We start from the raw sequence: 26,871 nt of genomic DNA, 5'->3' as shown, positions 1-26,871 counted from the left end.
ACACTTTTCTGACCCTGAAAAAGTGTTTTTCCTTCTATCCTTGTCCAGACTTAAGGAAGATCTGGAGACCCTCTTCTCTCCCTAAGCCTCACTCAATTCTGAACAAAGTTGCTGAGCATAGAGCAAGTTGCAATTCCACTGTGTCTCAGAACTATGAACTTAATAAGAACACAAAGCAATCTTTGAGGGAGTGGATGCCCATGGTGCAGGAGATAAATACACTCTAGAATGAGTTTCTTTCATCTTCTCTCTGAAGGAGGAAGCAATTGAGAACTTCCATTTGCTTTGTCCACTAGCATACCTTTTGCCTGCCACCTTTCTTTTTCATAAACATACATCTCCCTTCAATTAAAGCTTGTTTCACCAAATGCTCCCCAGAACAATCCCAGAAGCTCCAATTAATTAGACAATTCATTTTCTTGCATGGTACATTTTTATCTGGATGCTCCAGTGACACAGTTAAGAAAAATGACTGTGTTGGCCTACTCCTGAATTGAGTGGTGCAGTCACTGATTCAGTCACCCATAAAGCAGAGAGGGAAGTGCCTTTGCATACCCTCCACATACTCTCTGTTTTCAATCAGTGAAAAACACAAGATGCAAACCTAGCACATTCCTGTTTTCTTCCATTGTAGTGGTGAGGGAATCTGAAAAGAGCAGATGGAAAGAAGCTGGCACAAAAGGCTACCCTTGCTCATCACCACTACTGGCCTGCAACATTGTCCACAAGGAAGACTCAACATGAAAGGATACTAAAGATTACTCACAGCCACCATTATGGCCTTTCACCTCTGCACATACTAAATCCTCCAACATCACTTAGAACAAACTACTTAAAATCCTCCTAACATAATCAGCACAACAAATAAAACAACAAGCACTGTAGACTTTCTCCTTGGGGACAGTAAAAGCAATCTAGCTCCCTCACAGACCATATCATGCTCTGTATAAACAATAATAAAACTGGAATAATTCTGTTGACTGCACTGGAGTTATTCCAACAATACACTAATCAAAATGAGATCACAAGTTAACTCAATATATATGAATAGTGACAGCTGCCGGTTTCTATAGCAAAATATAGTAAATAATTATAATCAGAAATACAAGCAAAAGCAACACCTATGTATAATTCCATTACATGCTTCCATGGAAACTACAGGTTTGTAATTCTCATTAACTCAATTCAACTGAATGAATTACATCCAAGCAGCAAAGCCAGCAAAAAAATACTGTCTCAAAATCAATCATAGAAGCAACAGAAATTCCTACCCAGTTTTTAAAAATTAAAGCACCCTTGATTTTAAACAGTTTTTAAACAGTTTTTAAAAACAGTTTTTTAAAAAAGCCCCTGGTTTTAAATATCTTCAATATAATATTAAGAAATATGATTTTCCTATCAGCAGTGTAAATAAACCATAAAATAAAACTATTATTTAAGTCACCAACAGCTCATTTTCCTTCCATTAAGGTGCTTTAAGTAGGATCTCAGTCTTTTCTTACAAAAAATTCAAGCAAGACAATCTAATCCATCAGTAATGTCCTCAAGATGGCCTCATATATGCAATAAATTAAACACTCTCAAGTATTTTATTTTTTCGAAGTGGCAAAGACTCACTACATCCCAATCATATTTCCCAGATGGTGTCATGAACCTCTTAACACTTCATTTCCATCATGTTCCATGTCTTGAGAAACCTGTTTTCAATCTTTCAAACACAAACAGGGCCTCCACCCTCTGTTCCCTGATGTTAGATTCAACAATCCCCAGCCAACATATTCTTCGTATTCTTTTAGGATGAATAAATTCATCTCCTTCCTCATCAATCACAAAGAAACCTTCAATGACAGATTCATGTTCTTCAAAACTCTCTGTAAGTGTACTATTTATGCCTTCTATGAGGAAATGGAGGATATGCATTCATCAGAAATAAGTAGCTCCAAGCCAGTCTAGGAGAAGCATCTGCAAAGCTGACTTGACCCTAATCTTGCTCCCAGTGTACTGGAGCTGTGACCTAGAGTTACTGCTGCTTTAATATTTCATCTAGAGAATTGCTAATTCTCAGCTCTGCTTACTTAAAATGAAGAGCTGTAAAGGCATCTAATTAAGTTCTGAGAATCTGGCTCAGTGTCTCTATGTGGAAAAACACAGAATGCACTGATCTGAGTTGAAACTCTCTAAAATGAAATTCCATCTCTATACCTCCTTTGTCTTGCATCCAGTCCTTTCATTTTAACAAAACATTCCTGTTGAAGAGTGTTTTTTGTTCTTCAAGTGTCTAATAACTGATGACTTTGTCTCCCTGTTATTGCCGCCTCTCGAGATCCACATTGTACTTAATTTCAATGATTTTTATTTTGTTTATACATTTCAGACAATTTTATCTCTAGTGAAAAAGTAAGTCATTCACTAATCAGAGTTCTGTTTCTCACTTTGCATAAGAAATCTAGGACTAGACAGACCACCCAAGTCCCCAAACCAAGTGTTCTGCATGCACAACTATCCATACATATTGACATCAGCAGAAGAATGCTTCACAGAGTATCCATTCCCCAAAGCCCTATCTACAAATCACAAAACACATTTAGCAGCCCATAGTAAGCTCCAGAATTTGCCATAATTATGATGTGTGATATTTGAATGGGAAATTCAAAATTTTATCTTTCTTGTGTATTAATGCCAGAACTCAGAATTCCAATCTCTATCCCAAAAAACATTTCAGTATTTGTCCCACAGTGCTTGTGTAACAAAATTCATGAAGAATCAGTGGAGCTGGCTGGACTGAAAACCATGTTTGTGAAATCAACATTCTCCCAGCTGGCCAGAAGTCTGCTAAACTAGGTCCTTCTTCCTCATCCCTCTTTCTCACACTCCTAGCTGTACAATGGCAGTTTTTGTGACAAGCTCTTTTTCAACACCTCTGTCTGGGATTCTAGTGATTCTGGAGATTGAGAGTTGTGAGCCTGAAGAGCCCTAGCAAGAGTCAGGAAACAAAGTTACTCACCACTTGCCATCTGTAGATATTTAAGATGAGAACCTGCATTATTACGGTGATCTCTGCTCAGTGTTTTCAAAAAATGCTCATGAGTGCTCCAGTTCCAGGAGAAGATGTTGAGTCCTGGATTCCAAGCTGGCAAGCATACTTGCCCTACTGCCCCTGATGCACAGCTCCACAGAAAGTCACTTTCTTTTTTACATTAAAATTCCCACTGACATGTAACAAGAATTTCCTTTTTCACTAGGCAGGTTCCTAGACCATTCATCTGAGCTGCCTAAAGCACACTTTACAGGTTCTTCATTCCAGTCTGGGATTTAATTTTGTGCATTTAAAATTTAACACCTGCATCCCAATTTGCAGAACTATGTATCTTGCTGGATTTCTCTCTTCCATTTTTTTGGTGGGAGCTGGAATATGAAGTGTAAGAAACTAAGAAAACTGGGAGGTAGTTTTACCATCATTTGCCCAGAGTTGTAGGGCTCCATTCCTCCTCCTGTCACAGACTTGCTACCTCAGGTGATATCAAAGTCACCTCCTCAAAGAACTGTGTTCCTAATCTGCATCCTGGGAATATCACTGAAAGAAATGCTGGGCATTCACTGCTACATCTAAACTTGAGCATGTTATATATTTGAAACATGTACATTGCCTAATGTGAACAGCTGCCCCTTCTGCCACCTCCAAAATAGCTACTGCTCAGTGTTTCAAGTCTGTAGCTTACTGACTTATAACTACCATTGGTAGCTCCCCTGCCTACAAAGACAGAATACAGTCAGCCCCCATCTCAGAGGGGGCTCAGTTAATTACAGATTCATTACTTGGGGTTTGACTTTTCAGTGATAGGTTTCGCATGAATAAATAGCACCCTCAGAGCTGAAAAGTGTGACACAAACAATGCACAGAGCCAAACTGAGCTTTGAAGGAGAAAACAGAATAATTAAAATCTGCTTATTAAGTTAGCAGCATTCACCACATGGCTCAGAAAAAAGATATTACTAACTTCATGATCTAATAATTCAAGACTGCACTTTATTGCAGATGTACCAGGATGGGAAATTCAGTCTGCATGAGTTTCCATCTGGTATTTGATGCTGCTTTCATAAGCCTATAAATAAATGATCACTTAACTTAGTCTTTATGTACATTACACATACAAAAGAAATATCAGCAGTGCTGACTGAAGCAGGAATGGCTGCTAACTTGCAAGAAAATGTATAATTTCTATACTACATTTATGTAAATATCACATGCAAAAGAAATCCAAACTCACATCTCTCATCATTTTCACTGCTTCCCTGGTCCTTCCCAGCTTCCTTGCACACATTGCCAGCCTTCTTTTAATATATACTAACACATTGGTGTCCCTTCCTGTATAAGAGGAGAAAGAAACAGCATTAAGATAAAACAAAGTTCATTTAGTATTCCAACACAAAAGGAAACACCGTTTTTTTTTCAAATTTTTCTTACTCACTACCATCAATACTTCCACAAGAATTTTAATAAAATGTTACCAAAATCTGAAGATTTAGATGTGGCATAATAGAACTGAAATCAGTAGAAATAATCAATACATACAATGGTATAAGTAAGTACTCTTGGGTTGGCCTTGCGCTGGTGAAATATAAGCAGATCTGAAGGTACACTTATGTACATGCTTGTTAACAAGAAGTATTAAAGCAAATCCTCATCCTCCTAACAATCTTTTTCTTAATGATTAGAAGAAAAGTATACTCTGAACTTTTGATTTACAGCCTTTATTCATTAACAAATTACCATCTTCAAATTCCTCACACCACTAATTATGGATGGCAAATTAACATATTTCAGATATGATAGTCCTGTGTGCCAGAAGATTCCCTAACAGTGAAGATGACAGAAACTAAATAGAAGTTATAATTATTCTCTTGGAGAAATCTTACTCCTTTCACTTCTCATTTGCTTTGAATGTGAACTCTTAAAATGCTTCTGGACCAACAGGAAATGAGTGGACAGATAATAATCTATAAAATTACTGAATCATGAAAATGTAATACACCTGCTACAAATTACCTTTGTGTATAGCATGTGCTCTGTTAAGATTTTAGCCTATACCTAACATTTTCAAGCCTTTCATAATAAGAACAACATGTGTGCTGAAAACATTCCAAGTACCTACAAATCGTTTTAAAGCAGTGATTAAAATTTTCAAATAGCTTAAGCAGCAGGTTGAAAGGACTTACTTTAGGGGGAAAAAATAAATAAGGAGAGAAGAATTTCTTTAGCTGTATTCTGTATTACCTAATTCCTTATCTCTTTATTGATTCCTATATATTTCATACACAATTTTTTACTTATATCTGTTTCCACATGTTTATGTAATGTACTATGAGGTATACATTTCAGGTTAAGCTTCTTTTCAGGATTTTGAGAAGGAATGGTCAAAAGGCATCTACTTACTATGAAACTGAGATAATTTTTCAGACTAAAATTCTCTGAGGTTACTAATGACTTGGGATGCCTAACATGAGCAACCATAAAAATAAAATTGCCCTTGCTTTATATAAACTATCACCTTTTGCAAGACGGCCAGTTGGGTACTCAAAGTCATTATTTACTCTTTATGGTTTAACAAAATATTTTATGAAGGAGGTGGAACACATGAATAAACAAAAACATAGAATAATATATTGTTGTTCAAGAGATTACGGTGTATTTCACCCTTTAAAAGATGAAATGCCCACTCTTCATCCCAGAATTAACTCTGAAGACCAGAAATGGAATGCAGGACTTTCAGAACCATGGAACTGCAACACATGTCCCTCCTCTCCACCTTTGTAAACCATGCAGAAGTCCAGCATATAATCGAAAGAATTCTATGTGAAGCCCCTGTGTCCAAGGCAACATCTGAGGCTGGATATTCTCTAATTTCTGTGGGTGCACACTGACATTTTCAAGGGGAGACCAAGTGGTACAGAACAGTGGGATGATCAAGCCCCTCCTGAAGACACGGTCAGAGCTGGCAGTCACTTTTCAGCCTCCCTGCTCTGTGACAATGCACTTAGTCTTGTGATTCAATGGTTACTTCTTCTGCTGCAGTACTGAAGGTTCAGGCTGTCAAATCTGATGATGACAGTAGGCACCTAGCATACACAGTTTACAGAGATACCATACATGTATCTGCCTGCATAAACCTTCCCAGGTTACCTTGGACAAAAGCATTGTGACAGTGCTTATTAACCACTTATTGTGTACTTTTCATAGAATTGTTGCATTCAGGATGGATTGAGTGCACAAACTAAGGTTTCACAGACAACCATAAGCCTCCTAGAGCCCAAAAATTACTTCAAGGGCTCAGCTGCTCTCTATTTTTACTTTCACCAAAAATGGACAAATCATCCTAAATACGATTTTACAACCAACAAATGTTTAAAATACTACCCCCAAGCTCTATGAAACCTCGGGTTTTCAGGTATAGACTTGCATACACTTTTGAAACCAGGATCACAGAAGGTTTTCCTATGTACAGTTATTATCAGTAATCTTCAAATTATGGAGGATAGCCAGAGGCTGTGAAATCAGGTCCTGAGAAACCTGAAGATGCCCAAAAGTATGCTAGTGCTTGTATTTACGCAATCAATTTGTGTTATTTTGCCTAAGATATACATTGCAGTCTAGAAATAACCTTGACTGTTCGCTTTATCTTTTTGGTCATTTACTGTCAGTGAATGTATTTTCTTAGACTTAAGGAGTATCTAATAAATAGCACAGCAGATAAACCTGCTTATTTAAAAATTTTTAAAAAGTAATAAAAATCTAGATTTCAACTAAAGCACTTTATTATTCCAGCTTTTAAATTTTATGTTTCTGTGACCTTTCTTAATAACTAACTGCAACTAACTTCAAATGCCCCACTGGCTAATGAGTCTCATTAACTTTTACACAGAACAACACAGTGTAAGCATTTACCCCCAGAGCTGATGGAAAAAAGCAGGCAAAGCATCACTTCACTCCTGTTTCCACCATTCTATAGTGCCTTTTCACAACAGGAGCCTGGGTTTGCAAAATGGCTAAAGGCAACTTCCTTAAAGGGTGCTCAGCTTTTTCTGAATGTCGTATCTCTTTGGCTTTGAGACCTCTTTTTTCCTGTTAAGTACATGCTTAAGCATTTTCTGCCATGACAAAATAAAGGCACATCCGTAATCTGAGCACTGACAGCTCAGAAACAGAACCAAGCAAAAAACACTAAAACAGAATAGTCTGGCTCTAGGACCACATTCCACCCAATGTCAAACACTGAGCACATAGTCCTCAGGGGGAAAACAAAAAACCCCAAAACCCCAAATCCAAAGAACCCTTTGGAAATTCTCTCCCTCCCAAAAAACTTACTGTGTTGGGCTTCATATTGAGCACCATGGTGCTGTAGCTGCTGACTGCGCCTGTAACAGCCCTCTCCAGCTTTCAAAGCCTGCTTGAACAGCTTCTCTGCTTCTACAATTGTTGTTGCTTCCTCTTCAGCTAAGAGAATATAAGCAGTAGCACACCTGCCAAAATATCAGAGGAAAAGCCATGAGAAAGGTATGTGAAGTAAAAGCTGTATGAAGACACGCAGACTGGAAAGGATGTACTAAATAAAAGAGGCAAGGAAATTTTGTCTATGTAACTTTCGGATGAACTATTCCGATGAATAAATATTCTATCAACCACACCATGACTCTCATTTTTAGGTACTGTATCACTGAGCCCTTGAGTACACCTACTGACAACTGTCCCATAAAGTAAAGCAACTGCATCACTAAGCCTACATCCCTAAAACTCCTTCTGAAAATCCAAATTAGTTTTATGCACTATTGTTTTAATATAAACAGTATCCCTTACTGTAACGATACGAAAAGAATCAACAGAACTGTAACACTTGCTATATAAAAAGAACATATAAATGTAGCTGTAAAGATAAAACAACAGCAACAAAGAAAACCCAACCCAGACCAAGCAAAAACCAAAACAGCAACGTGCCCTGCAGCAGAGCTGCACTAGAAGTGTTTCCAGCAGGTTGAGGGAGGTGATCCTTACCCTCTAGTCAGCCCTTATGAGGCCACATGGGGGTGTGCTGTGTCCAGTTCTGGGCTCCCCAGTACAAGGGGGACATGGACATACTGCAGAGCGTCCAGTGAAGGGCCATGGGGGTGATTAGGGACTGGGGCATCTCACATATGAGAGAAGGCTCAGAGAGCTAGGACTGTTCAGTCTGGAGAAGAAAAGGCTTTGGAGGGAATTTGTCAAAGTTTGTAAATACCTGCAGTGAGGGGGCAAAGAGGAAAGTGCGAGGTTCCTTTTAGTGGTTCCCAGTGACAGGAGCAGAGGCAATGGGCACAAAATGAAGCTCCCCCTGAACCTCAGAAACACTTTTTTTTACTGTAAAGGAGACTGAGCACTGGTACAAGCTGTCCAAGGAGATTGTCAAGTCTCGTTCCTTGGAGACATTCAAAAGCCTGCTGGACATGTTTCTGTGCAATGCATTGTAGGTGGCCCTGCTTGAAGGGAGAGGTTGCAAACTGACCTCCAGAGATCCCTGCTAACCTCAACCATTCTGTAATTCTGTGAATGTGAGTAGGACAGGCTTATAGCTCGCTTTTCCCTTTTATGCTGCATGTTAAATCATTAGACAAGAAGAAAAAATTATTTCTCTTCTTCTGATGAAACACATGAAGAACTATTTGTAAAGCACCAGTTTATGAATTCTAGAAAGTAGCAATCTCAGTTCAGCAACCTAAAGGACTCCTTTTATGCATGTTAGCAGCATTTATACAGTTTGCCATACCAGTAAATCATCACAGCACTGAGTTTATTGTGGGGTCTCAAAATACTACACTTCTCATTGAAAAAATAAATAACAGACTCAAGGACCAAAAGTCACAGCAAATTACATCATGTTCTCTCATACTATGAAATGAGTATTTCAGAATGTGTTTATGAGTCTCTTCTTTCTTGCTTCTTTTCTTGATGACTGAGAAATCCAAAAGGGAACTCTCCACCCTGTAAATGCGTATTTCATATGCTCATCAGGAGGTAACTTGATTAACATTTTTCTATGCTGTTCCAAAGCCTGCTGACATCAATGGGAAGACTCCCATTGTCATCACTACCCTAAGGATCTTCTGTGTAGCTAGCACGACATGCAGCTGTGCTGTTTTCCTTCTGTTGTAGGCCTTCCTTCGATGTGCCTGTAATCCTGGTTAAAAATTACTACAGCAAACCCCCAGCCTTAAAATATCATTAGATGCATTTTTAAAAGACAGGAAATAAATGTTAATGTTTTTATCACTCACTCGTTCAATTCCAAAGCTTCATGTGCTGCAGAAATTCGGGCTTGAGGGTTTCTCTCTCTCCAGGCTTTTTGCATTACTATTCAATAAACAAAGGAGAAGAAAGAAATATCAGTTATTAAAGGATTAACAAGGAGAATCTACTGCACTATAACAAAAGAATTTCTTGATCTCAGCCTAACTCACGACAGAGCATTTCAAATAGCTCAGTGATATTCAAAAAGACACATAACAAACAGGAGCTTTTGTCCCAAATACTCAAGTGTTTTTTCTTCTTTCATTTAATTAAACTTTATTCTGGGAGAAAGTCTGGCTGAGAGATCAGGCTGTCTGGGCTGCCAAATATAGAGGTGACAAGCAGCTACTTCCTCTTGGGGTAACTGTAGAATCTATTCCATAGGAAACAAAACAATAAAGGGACAGTTGGGGTTATTATTCTTGCTCCTTATTAAGCTGTTGCTTTATGTGAATAAAGCTAAATGGAAACAACTTCCAGGCTAATATTACCACTTCATAATTACACCACTGAGTTCTGAAAATATGATTCATGTTAATAATGTGTCAAAAAACTACAATATACTCTCCTATGTAACTATGCCTTCAGAATGGAGCACCCAACTGTTAGTATCTCTCCCTTACTAAGAGACAAAGATTTATCTCTTCAGAGGCAAATTCTAATGACTGAAATAATTGTTGTATATTTTTAGTAGAATAAAAGTCTGCATATGGACTTCACAGTACAGGCTTAGCACAACTAAACCTGTCTGTACAAATTTACAGTTGTAAATGTGCCATTCCCATTTTTTACAGACCTAACTACATCAGGGAATGAAACACAGGTCTCAAATTTTACATCAGCTCTCTCTCTTCTGTCAGTGTAGACTAAACGGAACCTGGATAATGTAATTCAGTCTACTACACTGCAGCTGGAGGCAAATTAAACTATGTATGTTTGAAGCCACTGCAAGAAAGAGGATGAAAGGAACAAGCCTTTACACTTTTAAATGGTACTTGAATGACTCCAGCAACACAGCTGAACAACACAGCAACACAAATTAGATTGTTTACATATATAGACACTTGTTCAGATCTAGAATTCTACAAATTCAACAGTTTCTCAGCACGATCAAACTTTTGTCTTTCTACATGAAAGAACTGATGTCCCACTGCCTTTTTCTTGGATCAGTTTAAATCAGCCATAAATTTATTATTAATCCAATTGTTCACAAGGTCTCTTACTAGCATCTGCGGGCCGCAAATGATCTGTGTCACATGTAAAGAATGTCTGATGGTCCTGTGCCGAAAGATTCATATCGTAGTAAGTCAAAGGTTCTCTTCCTGTTACCCATGTATACCTGCAAACATGCCAACAAGGAGACATTTTGGTTAAAGAGGCCAAACTTGGCAAAACTAATCCAGAAAAGAATCCCAGACCTCTGAGATAGGCATAGCCAAATAAGTTCATATGGCCAATCTTCTAACCAATATACATTGCATTTCACTGTACTGTGATGGAGCAATGGTAGCTAAGCCTAAGCTAATGAAAATGTACACATTGGAACTTGGTAACACATATATTCAAACATTAGGACTCAATGAAACCTATATGGAGTTCATAAGTTTTTTTGCTATAATGGATTTGAACAGAAATGCTGCATTAGCACCAGGTTACTTAGGTTACTCCATCTTTTTTTATAAGGCTGCCAAAAATTGGAGAAATAGCAAATATTAGAGAAATAAGAAAGTGCATTGGCATGATTTTCAATTCCTTTCAATTCAGGAACATTTTATGAATTACAGAAAAACCTGACATGAGTGCATTTATCCACAGTTGATTTTGTTTTTTCATCTCTTAAGTTAGATTAATGGAAAAGTACAGTTAAGCTCCTTAAGCTAGTACTATGCCTGAAAACTGTAATTTTGTAGCACCTACCGATTATATTCAGCTCCTCTGAACAGATTTAAAGGATTTCGCCAGACTTTGCATTCTGTAAGAAGCAGACACACACATAATGAATCTCTCCCAAATTACAATGGTACTTGAGGTTTATAAAAAGTATCAGTTACCATACAATGAGCCTTATCAAATCGCTTATTTTTCATAGGTGCAAATGCAAAAACCCATCAAGAGTACTGAGATGAAGGTAATCAGACTGTTCTTCCTTTCTTAAATAATAAATTAATTATAAATTAGTGTCAACAAATGCAATCCTTCCAGACAAATAACCACTAACAAAGCCCCAAGTGCCACATGAAAAGATAATACTGATTAGTTCCAGGACTCACATTTACCATAATGCAGAACTGAAGACGGATCACACTGGGTTATTGCACTGAAAAACAGCAATTAACCCAGTCCCTATGGACTTGTTGTTTCTCCAGAAAAATGTCACTGTCCAGTTAATGCTGTAAATCACAGCGAATCTCAGCTACAGTTGCCAAATTTAATTCCTCCTTAGTTTGTGAAGTAAAAATCCATGGAAACATCTGCTGATCTTACTTAAGACAGAAGCAGATGCTGAAATTGATTGGCAGATAAAAGTTGATTGCATTCTAAAGGTTTCAGAATATTAGAAACATTTAATAAATTTCCCTTGGGGGGAAAATTGTGAGTTTTTCACACTGTAAGAAATAAGAGATATGGAAAACAACAATGCAATTTAAAGCAAAAATTGAAAAAATATAATCAAATTGTACAGCCTCTGAAATAGTGAGGTCTTGATTCTGGTTTTTCCTTTAATTTAACATCAGATTTATTATCTTACTTTCAACAAAGACAATTCACTCCAGTGAAGGTGAGACCGGAATAAACCCCACTATTTGCACAAAGACTCACTGAGAGGCAGCATGTTATTCCACCTCAGATCTGTTACTGGATGACATGGGGCTCTGCAAAAACTCACCAGTAGCACTGGCCTTCCAGCATTTCACCAGGTGCTTTCTACTAAAGATACTGACCAGCGTATTTCTCCTTTTGAATTTTTCTGACATCATTTCTAAGGAGATCAAATCAAGTCTTCTGGTAGAATATTGAATCAGAAGGGTATGTTTATGATAACAAATATGCCTGTCCCCTTTATGCCTGTTCTGCTAGGAAAAGAAGTACTGAACGGCAAGTCAAGTCCTCCTCTTTTCTCATGGACACAGCTCCCACATCTGTATGGGGCTACAGTAGCATGGAGAGAAAGCATTTTACAGAAATTATTCACAGTAACAGAAGGACACCCTCAGCAACACAGAAACTAGTCAAGTAGAATAGGAGGTGGGCCCTCAGTTTGCTGCCTACCAGCAAGTGCATGGATCAGACACAGGAACAGGCAGACTTTAGGGAAGAGTGTATCCTTGAAGTACCCATTTCAGCAGGCAGCTAATATTAGAAAGTTCCACTGGTTTACTCAGCAGAAGTGCTTGACTGACATTCTGCAGTGCTTTGTTGTGCAGCCAGAGTATGGCTGTTTGACAAGCTTCAATACCACAGTTTTTATATAATATGACTTTCAAACCATTGTAAATATTAAATCAACATCAGACTTCTCAGTTCCAGAGGTGTAATTCAATGTCTTGACCTACTCTGTTTGCAACCAATGAGATTAGGTAACAACTACCTGATTGCAGTGACACGTTTTGTTCATCATATTTGAATTCAAGTGGTATCAATCCAAAGTATGAAGTATTTTAGCACTATAGCAGGGAAAGGTTAAACTGAGGAACAAGAAGGGGAGGTGCACCTTCATGTCCTGGGATGTTTTGGTATCTGTGTGTCTAGTTAAACATGGTGTTCTCTTGTTCTTTTTGTCTTGGTCTCTGCTAACACCATGGTCTCAGTACATCATTCTTTTCTTACCTTTCGAAAGACAAAGGTATCTACTGCAACATTCTACCATAGTCAAACATCTACATAGTAACACATGGTGAGCCAAGAGAAAAAGCCATCTCCATCTTGTTGGACAGCAAAAATATATCCCATTATTAATGCATGGTAAACCAAAAAGGTTGCCTTTTCTGTCACATTACAAACCAGCAACTATGTCCTAATTTTAATCTTTCAGAGACTTTTTCAATGATCACTTTTTGAGCACTGATAGCTTTCTGAAGGCACAAATAACAGGCTATCCATACAGACACAGTGTCCAGAGACACTGTGAGTCCCAGCTCAGTGTCACTGCACTGCAAGCAAACACACTCCTCGACTAGTTCTTTGTATCAGGAAAGTCAAGATGCTTGTGTGAACCTCACTAGTCAAAATACTGTGCCTTCTGCTTTAAAATGACAGGAGTTATTTCAGGCTGCTGAAGTGTGACTGACCCCACTGATGAGTGCACACAGGTGGTTCCAAGCCATCCCATGCTTTCTGCCAGTTCACCCAAATCTAATACCCTGGACCATGCAGTGCTGCTATTCACAGCCTCTCTTCAGATGAGAATGACAACAGCTGAATTTGCTGTGCTATATGGAGGCTTCCTTAAGTAGACTAACAAGGTTTTGTGATGCCACCTATATTATTTAACATGTAAGTTCAGAGCTAATTTTTGTTTGCCTGTTTTCATGCACACCGAGGAGCAGAGATAAAATTTGCCAGGTACAGACATAGGGAGCTCAACTGCAGAACAATGTTTTCTCCATAAGTGTATTTTTTTCTTTTCCTTCACTTTTCTTCACTTGTAAATTCTAATATATTCTAAAAGCCTACAGATTAAATAAATTTAATAAAATTCTGGCTGATTCTAGGCGCACATCCCTAATTTATTTCCAATATTAAGATTATGGCCTGTGAGCCAAGCTAGGACACAGACAGATAAGCTTCATTTTACAGATGAGGAACACAAACCCAGATGCTCCTGCCCTGACTGAAACAGTGAGTATCTCCCACACGAGCCAGAAGCAATAGCATACCAGCATTTTCATCACTCATGGGCTAGTTTTTCAATTCATCCTCCCCAGGCAGCTAAGTCATCCAATTAGGGAGACAAGTTCCTCTGTGGCTCCTTCAGTCCACAAATTTTAGTGCTTGGGGGACTGATTCATTTTAGACAGGCTGGCTTGTCTCTCAGAGGAACCACTGCCCAGGCAACCAGGCACCTGACCCAAAGTGCCTCAGGCTTGAATGACTTAGGGTCACTGTTGCACTGAAACTTGTAGGGGCTGTGAAAGCCTGTAAGCTTGTAAAATTCAGGCCACAAATGCCTGAAATCATGCCTCCTAAACTGGAGGCCTTTTAAAAAAGCCTGACTATGTTAGGACTTGCCCAAAGTCACAAATCAAATCCATGGCAGACTCAGGAATGTAACAAACCCTTAAACTGTTAAAAGCCACAATGCTTCCACTTACTAAGGTGAAATCCAAATGTTATTTACATACTACCTACAAAAAGTAAGTTTTTATTTTTATTTATTGTTTTTATTATCTAAAAAACAAAGTGATGCAAAACCAGATGAACATTTCTAACTTCATTTTCTGATTTTTTTTTTAACAACTTTGTTATTACTTAAAATTGTTTCACTAAAAATACTGCCTGCCTTTAGAATCACAGGATCAGACAATTGGTTGAGCTGGAAGGGACCACAGTGGCTCACCTCATCCAACCTCCCAGCTCAAACAGGGTCGTCTCAGAGCACATGGCACAGGATTGCATTCAGATGGTGCTAGATTATCTCCAGGGAAGGAGACTCTGGGCAACCTGTTCCAGTGCACGGTCACCTGCACAGTACAGAAGTTCTTCCTCACATTCAGGTGGAACTTCCTGTGCATCAGTTTCTGCCCATTGCCCTTTGTCCTACTGCTCGGCACCACCGAGCTCCATCCTTTGACGCTCTCTCTTCACACAGACATTGATGAGGTGCCCTCACAGTTGTCTCTTCTCGAGGCTGAAGAGGTCCAGCTCCCTCAGCCTTTCCTCATAAGAGATGCTCCAGCCCCTTAATCATCTTTGCAGCCCCTCCGCTGGACAAAGGATACTGCAGAAAGGGCACGTGCAATTTCGCAGGGTTTTCACAAGGAGAAAACAAACGCATTAACCCCGCAGCCTGAACAAAACGCACTGCGTGAATTCGGGAGGATGCAATTAGCAATTAAGGAGGCAGCAGTGCCTTTTCCCGAGCGGAGCGGAGCCCGAAGGCAGGCGCGGGCGCGGCGCCGCTCACCTGAGACGCTCTGGCGGTTCGAGTCCGCGTCCCCGCCGGCGGCGCTGGCGGCGCTGGGCGCGCTGTTGTCCACCCCGCCCAGCAGGGGGCGCAGGTGGCTCACCGAGACCTGCTCGATGAAGGAGGTGCCGTACTTGCGGAAGTACCACCACTCGAAGATCTGCAAGGCACACACGCCGTCAGGGCCGCCGGCCCCCGCCCGCGCCTCGCCCGACTCCAGCCCGCTCCTCCCCGCCCCTCCGCCCGCTCCCGCCTCTCAGCGCTGCGCCGCAGCCCGACAAGCGAGGAGGCAGCTCCGGCCGCCGCGGCCTCCTCCCCGCGACTTCCCTGCTCGAGCACACGGAGCAGTTAAATGTGACCCAAGCTTAGGTGGAAAATGTAAAATCTTGTCAACGCAATGCTTTTAATTAAAAAAAAAAAAACAAAACCAAAAACAAATAACCTCTATAACCTCAAATTATTTCAGCTGTTAGGCCTCTTTCTTTAAATTTACATCTAGAATACCAACCCCCCTCGCCCGCAACCTCCCATTCGGCCCGGTATCAGCCACGCCGACAGGATGCTGCAGTCGGGGTGAATCCGCCTCGCCTTGCCTCAACTCTCTCTGCAGTCCAGAAAATGTGAGCAAATGCAGGTTTGCTTGTTTCCCCAGTAAATGCTTCCAAAGAGTTTAATTTGAGTTTAATTTCCAATGAGTTTAATTTAAAAAAGAGTTAAAAATGCCCAACAAACTCCTGGAAGCTGAATCCTGTTCCTTTTAGGATTCCCCCCCCCCCCCCCCCCCCCCCCCAGCTGAACTGTGTTTTATTTTGTTTGGCTGCCTCGGGCTGACTCCGAATTAGTTTTATTTTCAAGCATTTGGTTGAGCTAGCAAATCAGAAAAAAAAAAATTATTTACAGAACTCTATTTGGAAAATAATTTCACAGCCTCAAAGAACAACTTGTAATTGAAATTATATACATAAACATATAGCTGTGGTATTTTCACCAAAAAATATGTTACTCAGTAAGAATACACATATTTCAGGAAACCACATAAACCTGGAAATGAAGTCTATTTCATATAAATATGGAAAAGAGACTGTAAAAACTGTAAAGAAGCACATGCTTATAATAAATAGATGAGTTGCACTTGAATTGTCACTCAAACATCTACATACCACAGGAAACAAAAAAAAAAACCTAAGGCGTTTTGGCAGGACTTTGCAATACCGATTGCACTAAAAATTGGGAACGAACAGTCTCTGCCCTTCCCATTTTCCTCGGTATCTCCATTTGTTACACCAGTACTGCAAGCTTTGATAAAATCTCTTCCTACTAGGCACAATCAAATCTAAGAGAAAGGACTGTGTTTCCATCTTTGTCACCATCAGTGTGTTGCTGGGCAGGTTTTGGTGGGTCAGTCAACAGACAGTAGGCTCTGGAAGGCCTCTTTGGGGTCTGCCTGCTCCAGAAAAGTTCAGGCCAGGCTTCACACACTTCCTCCTTCACTATTTTTTGATTTTTAAGTTCTCTTGACCTCTTTATATAGTTGAAATTACTTCTGTCTCTATGAGATTGGACTGTCTGTAGAAAACACACTTTTTACCCCACCCCTTTTTTAAAGGTGGGGGAAATAAATTTCCTGACATAGAAGGAAAATGGTCCTCTCCAAAAGATGATCTCAATGCATTCTGCACTGGGGCTTCCCCTGAATTCAAATGTGTTGTTAAAGCATTGAGAGAATTCATATGGAAGGACTCTATCTGCACAGGAGTGAAAGGGAATGAAGCTGGTGGCTATTTGAGACGAGTTCACACAAGATTGTGTGGCAGATCACTTCCCAAAACAATCTAATGGCATTTCTGGGGGACATCAAGAAGAAAGAATGGAGCAGTCTGATGGGGAGAAGACAGAAAGACTATGTGAACACATAGCATTTAGGAAGATTAACAGATGGTCACAGAGAAACCAGAGCATTAACATATTCAGATCTTTGTGAACTCTTTCCCACCTAAGTCACCAAAAACCCACACAACCTGGACAGTTCCTCCTTACACGGAGTCTGAGGTGCATTTGTCACTGTTCTGGTTCCATTGGCATGTGCCTGCAGCAGCATCCAGGTGGGAATGCCAAGTGCCAAGGACAGAACGCTGATGCAGTGTCACTGAACACTTGTTCCACATTGCTGATAGGCTTCCCCTGGCATGCATCACTGCCTCTGAATGCTGGAGATGGTGAACAGGGAACTGGCACAGGTGTGTTAACTTTGGTTTTAGCTGTTCTCATGCTCTTAGGCATACCACACTTTTGAAAGGGGTTGAAGTTTATATCTTATGATGTAAGAGAGCATCATAAACATGTGGCTGACCATAAGAGAAAGGCTATGCCATAAGATACAGTCAGAGATCTGCTGTGAACATCCATTTCTGTTCTGTCTTTGAAAAGCTTGGAACAAATCAAGGCACAGAAGCCACAGTCCTACCTGTCCAAAGCCTCAGAAGGAAAGTGTGTTAGGAATGAAGGATTATAGTCTTGCACTGAGGCAAGGGACACTCAGTAATAATTTCACTATAGCCTAAGTCAGGGACTCAGATACAGCTGCCAGACTAGCTGTGCAAAACTCAGACCGTATCTAACAAGCTTTCTCTAAGAGAGGAAATAAAAAAGGTTTTGCAAAACATGCTAATAAATTCCTGCTCCTTATTTCAGTCATGATCGGCTTTTAGATGAGGTCAGTAAAACCCAGAGAGGGAGTGAGCAGCACAAAAGCACACTTGAGCCCACTTGTCCTGGACAAATGTATACCAGCTGGGAAGCCGTCACACTGAATTTCAATGAAACTGAGGGGACAATCACAAAGAACGTACATATATATAAATGTAGTCTCTGCTACAGTTCAGCTGAGTGACAGAAACTTGCTCAAACATGTGACACAGCTGTAAGACTGCCTCTTTAGACTTACAAATGCATGAATTATTTTTAAAAATGGCATTAAAGCTCATAAATTGTTTAAGGCAGCTTTGAAAAATATTTGCTATGTTGAGTGAATCCAATGCCAGGAAACATCAGCCAGATCTCAATCCATACCATCTCTTAGAAATTAAAGCCATAAATCATCATCATCATAAGCCTTTGCTTGGAGTGATTTGTTCAGCATGTATAAGGAGGTAAAATCTGTAATTTGGGAGTTAAGTCAAAACAATAAATTCTCTTTAGAGAATTTTTGCATCTTAGCATCATCTGGTTTGAAACCCGATTTCTATAAATCAAAATTGACTTCTAACTGCATCATCTAGTTTGAAAGCCATGTGAAGTCAACAATCTTTTGACAGTTCAGCAGATGAGAGATCCTCTGATAGAATAAATTACTATAAGGATTAATTACTCATTGACAGAGATCTGAAGTAGAGAGGAAATGTATCAGAAAGGTAATTTCTGCACCACTTCTGAAAGAAATAGCCACCTCATTTCTGTCATATACATACAGTGGGATGAGAGCTTATCTTCAGAGATCTCCCTTTCACAGCAGTGGCAAACTTCTTTCTAGTTTGGTGCCTGTGCTTTCAAATTGAAACAGGGTCAAACAGCTCCAAACTCTCAAGGGATTTTTGAGACCATTTTTTGAGTTCCCAAGGGCCAAATTAAAACACTGTTCTGAATATATCCAGCTTTGTGTGTTAAGAAATGCAATTTAGAATTTTTCTTTTTTTAGGTATTGCTTAATGTAAGAGTATTTGATTTTGGAAACGTTGTCTTCTTAATGCACTTCTTTTCCCTTGTGCAATGAAAATGTTACAGTCATCCTCTTTCTTATCTCTGCTCTCACATACAAACAATCCCAGATAATTTTATTTATCTCTGTAGCAACGAATCTATTCCGCATCACTTGGCTATCAGATCTGATGTTCCTGCACAGTTTTTCAGAACAGATATTCCATTATATATGCATCAATTCACAAGGGATGGTTTTGGTGGTGGTTCTCACTGGACCAAGGAGCAATGTCTATCAGTGATTTGAATTATGCTTTTCTGTTTCTTTTATCTGAGACAGGCATCCTCTCTTAGAGCAAACACTCTATCATTTCCTCCTAGTGTATGTGTATGGAGCCTTCAACAGATGCAGTAAAGAATTTCATTTGCCAGCAACTTCCACAGCTCAGATTTCTCTTTCAGCCTTGTAATGAGAGTTTCAGGTCTCAGACAGGTAGATCTGGAGTACTCTTTAACCAATCTATTGGATTTAAAGGAAGTTTACTCTCTGGAGAAACAGCATAGTGCTGGCTAGACTTGATTCCATGGTTAAGCCTATTTTATAAATAAAAGGGACCACAGCACAGGTTTGGCTCAAATAATCCATGCTGTTTGTTTGGCTAGCACAGTACCTGGCCTGTGTCAACTCTCCCAGGCAATAACTGGAAATGTTCCAGGTTTATTACAGCCCAGGGGCTGTTTCCAGTAGACACTATGTAAAAGGTCACCCATATTTTGGGAAGCAAGAGTGTTTATCCATATGAGTGTGACCATACAATGCTACTTGCCTTCCAACAAAGCAAGCTCCTGGTCTGTTTTATTTAGGTGTTAGGGGTAGCCAGTGACTCCTGATCCTCCAGTCCTGCCCATCTTGGATCTAGGAAACAGCATGCCTCTGACCATGCTGAGTATCCTTGATGACAGCCTTGAAGGATAAGCATCCCCATTCCTTCTAGATTAAATACAGCCACTCAGCATCCTCTTAGACTCTGCTCCTGGTTACTGAATCCCCATTTGTCTTATCTCAAAGAGTTACCAGGAGAACATACATGCAGTGCTAGTGGGCAGCATATTCAAAATTAATAGCTATTTACTTCATCCACCTCTGGAAATACAGAAACGCAAAAGAAAATAATATATTGCCTGGATTAAGTGTATTACTTCTCTCAACACTGTGTAGACCCCCACCTAGTTATGATAGCATTTTCTTGTCTGTGGACTGGGTTACAGCCTGCCTTCCAGCAGACCCTTCCTCTCTCATCTACTCCTTGGCAAGGGTTTCCAGTTTCTTAGGAAGTCCCTACAATGGTTCTGCCCTTCCTGACCTTCACCCTTCTCTAAGCAGAGCAGAAACTTTGAATGATTATATTGCTTTTTAGCCCTCAAAGACTGTTCCTACATAACTGTCAGACTTTCGGAGAGTCTGTGGCAGCACCCAGAACTCAGTCACTTTTCTGCCCCTCTGCAGCAGACTACACAAAGGTAGTGAAACAATTAGTATCTACAGAAAATAAGACAAGTCCTTCTGTGTTACTCAGGTTCTCTCTCAGATTTCCTGTACCGGTACCATTGGCTACAAAAGGCTGTGACTCTGACAGCATGCTACGTACTTGGGTAGTAGCAAACAGCCTAGCTGCTCAATGCTAGGCAGTGTCTAGACTCATGCTCTACCTCTGTAGGCTGGCTTTCTAATTCTTGCATCTGAAAGGCCTGGTATTTGTTCATTGCAGAATGTTTTTCATTGTGTAGCAGAAGACACTTACTACTCTCCCAAGCTCAGAAGTAGCATAACAAGGAATTCTTGCGGAGATTTAAGTCTGAGGCTCACTACTTCTGTGCTTTGTTAGAACTGAGACTCTGTCAGTTTGCAGTGCAAGTGCCTAACATGCTTGCTGAACAGCTCTGGTGGTAACTGTATGTTAAATATGTGGCTTTATTTAGAAATCTCAGTGGCATTTGCATAGTTCTATTTCACAGCATTTACTGGATGTCAGGTGTCTTTTGTGACAGTTTTATTACCCTACCTGTGGAAAACCTCAGCCTCCTAGACATCGAATACAATGCAGCTCATTGTATTCTGTGAGACAGCACACTTTATTTTACTGGATTAAAAGTAACTGTGGTGGAACCAAGTTTTCAATACAGTATTTCTAATGCAACTGTGGACTTGTTATTTTTGATGCTTACAACAGTGCATGGATGAAATGAATATATGTGAAATTGTTAATTTTTAACTATGTCCTGTAGTCAAGTAATTGTTAAGGAAAATGCTTGAGATAGGAAAGTATTTTCTGCACAGTTCTGACCTGTAAGAAAAAAAGGTCTGAAATCCTTGCTTCAATTAAGTCACATTGCCTGCAGCAAGGCCAGAATTTTACCTAAAGAATTAAAACAAAGTATGAGACAAAGTAGAGAGGGGTGTAGTGTGTTGCAAAGCAGTAATGTAGTATTCAATTGTCCAAAGCTGAACTTTGCAGTCATTGTTTCATGACCCAAACATGAGTTAGGAAAAGTAATCACTTTCTCATCAGTTACCACACTTATGAAATGATGGAATTTTCCATTATTTCGTAACCTGTGGTGCTGTGATTTCTCCTTCTGATTAGGAACTGGAGCCAACTGATAATGGAAAGAAATCTGCCAGCCCATATGGTGGAAAATTCCAAGCAATAATAGCACATCTAGCCTAAAAAGTACCCCAGTGATGTAGATTTGACAAGAGAATGTTTATTTTATATAAGAACCTCACTTTATACCATTAACAGGACTAAGAATCCTTTAGAACTGATGATGCTGTGTAGTCTGATGTAAGTGTGTGGCAATGCGGGCAATTCACCATGTTACTGGTCATGGTAAACAGCATGTAAAACTGGGCCACTGGTAAACAGCAAGATTAAGAAATATTTAATCTGAAGCACACTTGAGCTAATGACAAGCTAGCACTACCTCGCTAGAACTTAATCAGCTGTGATCTGTTCAACTTGCAGTTTTTTCTTTCCATGTTCACATCTGGCCTATATGCATTTTTCACATTTAGGAAGGTGCCATATGAACAGCAAACAACAGCTGATAGCGGTAGTGAAGATACAAAAAAAAAACAAACAAAAAAAGGGCTTTCAGTCTGATTTTTGTGTCTACACCTCCATCATCTCACTGTTTCTTCAACTTGTTCATAATGGACTTTCTCATGCAATACTAAGTGACTTCTTTTGATTAAAGCTAAATCTGATTTCTTCGTGAAAGGTTTCTATTGGTGTCCTTTTGCCCCTTCTCCATATCATAGTCTTGAGTACTTCTTGCCACTTCCTTCTTGTACTTCCCATCAAAGTACAGCACTTAGAAATTTCTTACTCACAAGTTGCCTGCTGAGCTCATTGCTCAGAAATTGCCTTCATGACTGTAGAATAAAATGTACCTACATTCGCAATGCTGAATTTAGTTCTACATAAATTAGTCACTCTTCAAAGTTTTTATTCCTGTTTGATTCTGTAATATAATTCAATAGGGCAAAAAATAAACTGTCTTTGTCTTGCCACCTCCTCCTGCTGTCTTCACCCTGTAGCAACAAAAACGGAACCGTGTCTTTGAAATCCATATTATTTCTCTCAATCCTTGTCATCTTGGTGGTGGCGCCCAGCATTTTCTTCTCTCTGAGTGACAGTGCTGCATGTAACATTATTTTCCTCCTGTGCATTTGAGTGAGTTCTGTTGAACTGAATCCAAGTCTTACAGGTCTGGCTCTTGCTCAAATTCTGAAAGTTCTGCTGATCTCTCTGGAGCTCTGTTGAGTGCTTTGGGGCTCAATCCATACAAGACTGATGAATGCCCAAGATGCAAACATTAGGTAATTGCCTTCTGCTATGAGGAAACTCAGAGCAAGGCACTGCAGCAGTGCACCTGCTGCTTTACCTGAAATCATCTAAGTGATGAGAGTCTCACAGGCATTAAGTAGTCAAGGATGCCATTTGTTTATCTACATCAGCTACAGGCAATGTGGAAGTGAGAGGTGCAGATTTCCCAAACCAAGTTGATAGTATTCACTTAGTATACTAGCTACTTTCTGGTTTCTCTGAGATTAGTAGATCTGAAGTGATGTGAACCAGCCTCTAGCCATGTTTCTCTACGCTCCTCTTTCCACTTATCACTACAATAACTTACACTTGGTCTCATTGGTCCCCCAGTTACATGCCTAGTTTGGTGTGGTGAGGGTCTACAGCTTGTATGCAGCAGATTTTAAAAGCATACAACTTGAACAAACAAGACTAAAACAAAGGCAATCATTCCCTGAGGAGGGGAAGTGGAAAGGGAGGGGCTTCTGGCTATCTAGAGACAGGTCATGTGGGAGTAGTTCGAAGATGTGATGGGAGGATAAGACTGAACATTAGGAAGAATATCTTCATTGAGAAAGTGATCAAATATGGGAACAGGATTCCTTGAGAGGTGGTGGATGCCCCAATCCTGTCAGTGCTTAAGAGGCATTTGCAAAATGCCCTCAAAAATAACGTTTTAACTTTTGGTCAGCCCTGAAGTCATCAGGCAGCTGGACTAGAGGATCATTCTAATCTCTTCTATGTTACACTATACTATTAATTTGTGTAAGCAGTAAGACAACTCTCAGCAGTGAGGTAACAAGAACAGACCACATACAATGATATATATGTACACCCTGTTAATTCCTATATTTGTTTCTATGAAGATATTTAATAAAATTCAGAGAAAATGCTCTGCTTTGGACTCCTGCATTGTGATAGTATTATGATTCACTCCACTGCATCAATTTGCATAAAGAAGCCCTCAAGAACTACATATTGGAGGAGGGTTTTTTTTAATGGTTTAAAAATACAGACATTTAAGCAAATAGGCAGGCTATGTACTGGGAAAGATTCTAGAAGTGAAGATCTGAAATAATTATCCCTTGGAATTCTGGCATCAGAACTGGTGTTTCTCCAGTAAATCCTGCTGTATCTCTCTGAAAGGACCATGCTAAGCTGAGATAGTTGGTACCTTTCCTCCTCTTCCTTTTACTTGCCTTCTTCAGTACTTGTCAAGGAAAGCACTTAATGTGCAAACATTCGTTAAGAATTACTGTAGGGTTGTTAGTGAGTCACACTGTTCTTCAAGGCTTTTTTTATCTTCAAAGATAGAGCACTGAAACATTTATTTTCTTTTTCATTCCCACAGAAAGAGACATAAAGACAAATAAAGACAAATTTTATGTGCTGCAGAACTGTAAGTTTACAGAAGAAAAAAGGATACCTATTAATCTGCATGAAGCCTGAAATACAATTCTGGATATCAAAATCAAATTCTAAAGTGATATTAATAGATGTAGTACTTACCAAAATAAGTCCTGAGATTAATGAGGATGTGCCTGTCAAGGCAACATAGAACTTGGGGGTTAATGTGTTCAAAAACATACTCACTGAAAAAGAAAAGAGAGAAAACCATGAGTACAAGAACAGGACATGTTCTCCACATGTCTCTTCCTCCTCCCAAGTGCAGGTAAGTTATTACCTTAGCTTTGATAAAAAAGACAGTTAAAGTAACATCCTGTTCCATCTGCCTAACATGAGATAAAGCAGAGCATTAGACTACCACATGCAGAATTTTGTTTTCACAACGAAGTCAATCACAAGGCACTGGAAAACAGTTGCACACATCTGGGACTTTCCTATTTCAGTCAGTGCTCCACTGACAGAGTTTAGGATTCCCCATGATATATGGAAAACATTTTATTATATGCCTTTGCTACTTCATTGCAGTTAGAAATCTTGGAAGTCTATCTCAATGTCCTACATTCAAAATTGTCTCAACATCATGTAGATCTTGAAGATTTTTTAAGCCTTTTACTTGTCACTACCTTGGTTCCTCACTTACAAAGTAGAAGATAATGGCATTTTCCTAATTTATTCTATTGCTCCAAAGTTGGTGAACCACTCAGTATGGCAACAGTGAATAAGTGATTAGAAAAAGACCTAACTAGCTTTCTTAGTAAGGGGTGAAAATCATGATAGTTGTCCAGATTATCTGGAATTTAGGGCAGAAGTGAAGTCAGATGAGCAATTCCATCTATATGGGTTTCTGGAAATCCAAAGGGCTTTTCTACTCATATCCCATCTTGAAAGGTCCTGAGAAAATCACCAGGTAGTCATGCTCATCCCTCATAGAAAATCCCTATGTCTAGCCTTAAGAGTACCTGGAAAATATTCTAGGTTTTTGATGACTCTACAGAAGCTACTACAGAGAACTGGAGTTCTGCTAAATTCTAGATGTTTAAAGAAAATGCAACTTTCCATCACTTTCATCTTCCACAAATGAAAACATTCCTTATTAAACCACATAAAGGGTTCGAATACCTTCTGTAAACAACCCTACTGGTCTCATCCTTAACCACTGCCAAAGAATTTCTCATATATATATATACATTTATGTATATACACACATATATATTTATATATGTACATGTATCCAGGACTGGGGAGGGAACTGACAATAGTTTAGCAGGTAAATTTAGAAGGCTTGTAGCAGAGTACTAGTTATTAAAAAACATTGATAAAAGACCTAGATATGTAGGTGTGAGGCCCTCAGTTCATTCTGCTCTCTTTAGAAATAACACCTAGCAGAAATTAAATAATATGAAGCCAAAAAATTAAGAGGAGACAACAATAGCAGAATACAAACCATCAAACATATGATTCATTTGCCATGACCAATAAAAAAAAAAACAGTTTTCCATAAATGCATCACAAAAAGATTAAAGCCCAATTCAGCTGCTTTGTTTGGGTTTTGGCTGCTTATTTTCTGTGTTGTTTATTTTTCCTTGAAAAAGCCGTAAAGCGTTAAAATGGAACTGTCCTTTCCAAGTCCACTGGAGTGGCATTAAGCACCAAGCTGATATAGTAAAGAATAAATCTGGTGGGTTTTAATGCCATTGTACATTTTCTTTCCCAAATGCACTGGATGCCAGATTCTCAGCTACTGTAAATCAGCATCCCATCCTCCAAACTGCTGTGTGCAACACAGCTACACTGTTTCAATCCTTCCTCCTGTCCTCTCAGTTCCTGTCTAATAAAAGCAGACTTTGAAATAGTAGTCCCTGCTTTCTTCAGCCACAGCACCTACTAAGTAGGAAGAGGCATGGAGACACTGAAATCACTTTGGCTTCACCAACTACCCTGAGTCTTTTAGAAGAAACATTCCTCATTTTGGAATGCAAATGTAAGCCAGAGACATACTCAAACTATGTCACTGGGGAAATTTCAGACTGCCAGTGAAACTACTTCCTTTGCTTCCTTTGGTCAGGATATGCCTGAGAGAGAATATGCTGTGATGGGATATGGATGCCTGTGTTCTACCTTGTAACATAGTGCTACTGCTGTGCCAACATAACATGAAAAGCCAGGCAGCAAGAGACTTTACAGGGGATCTTTCTCTTCCACTCTCCCATCACAGCTTCACAGCTTATGGAATACTGGCATTTTTTGTATTAAAATTTCCAATTACACCCTGGAAGTAATTTGATTTCCAAAGCTGTGAGCCATCTGAGTCTACTGTGAAGATTCCACATAAGCATATCCATTGAATAATATACAAAAATAAAAATTATAAGGATATAGTCTATTTGCTTTAAATATTATTACTGACTTCCATCCATAAAAATTGTTTTGGGAAATACATCCACACTTGGAAGAGCCCTCTC

General features: G+C 39.5%; 1 protein-coding gene across 3 annotated transcripts in view; it reads right to left on the bottom strand.

The window, feature by feature from the left end:
• ST7 (suppression of tumorigenicity 7) overlaps positions 1 to 26,871 on the bottom strand; it is a 133,173-nt gene that overhangs the window by 33,884 nt on the left and 72,418 nt on the right. For all 3 annotated transcript variants that reach the window (XM_053978197.1, XM_053978199.1, XM_053978198.1), the window contains exons 2-8: positions 24,512 to 24,594; positions 15,441 to 15,600; positions 11,234 to 11,288; positions 10,540 to 10,655; positions 9,304 to 9,379; positions 7,364 to 7,518; positions 4,269 to 4,366 (exon numbers count right to left, since the gene is read on the bottom strand). In XM_053978197.1, the coding sequence (XP_053834172.1) occupies positions 4,269 to 4,366; positions 7,364 to 7,518; positions 9,304 to 9,379; positions 10,540 to 10,655; positions 11,234 to 11,288; positions 15,441 to 15,600; positions 24,512 to 24,594 (743 nt within the window). The remainder of the gene's footprint in view (positions 1 to 4,268; positions 4,367 to 7,363; positions 7,519 to 9,303; positions 9,380 to 10,539; positions 10,656 to 11,233; positions 11,289 to 15,440; positions 15,601 to 24,511; positions 24,595 to 26,871) is intronic.

This window comes from Vidua macroura, chromosome 5, assembly GCF_024509145.1.
Source record: "Vidua macroura isolate BioBank_ID:100142 chromosome 5, ASM2450914v1, whole genome shotgun sequence".
Classification (NCBI taxonomy): Eukaryota; Metazoa; Chordata; class Aves; order Passeriformes; family Viduidae; genus Vidua; species Vidua macroura.
Note: the sequence above shows the minus strand (reverse complement) of the source record. Positions and strands in the feature narration are given on the sequence as shown.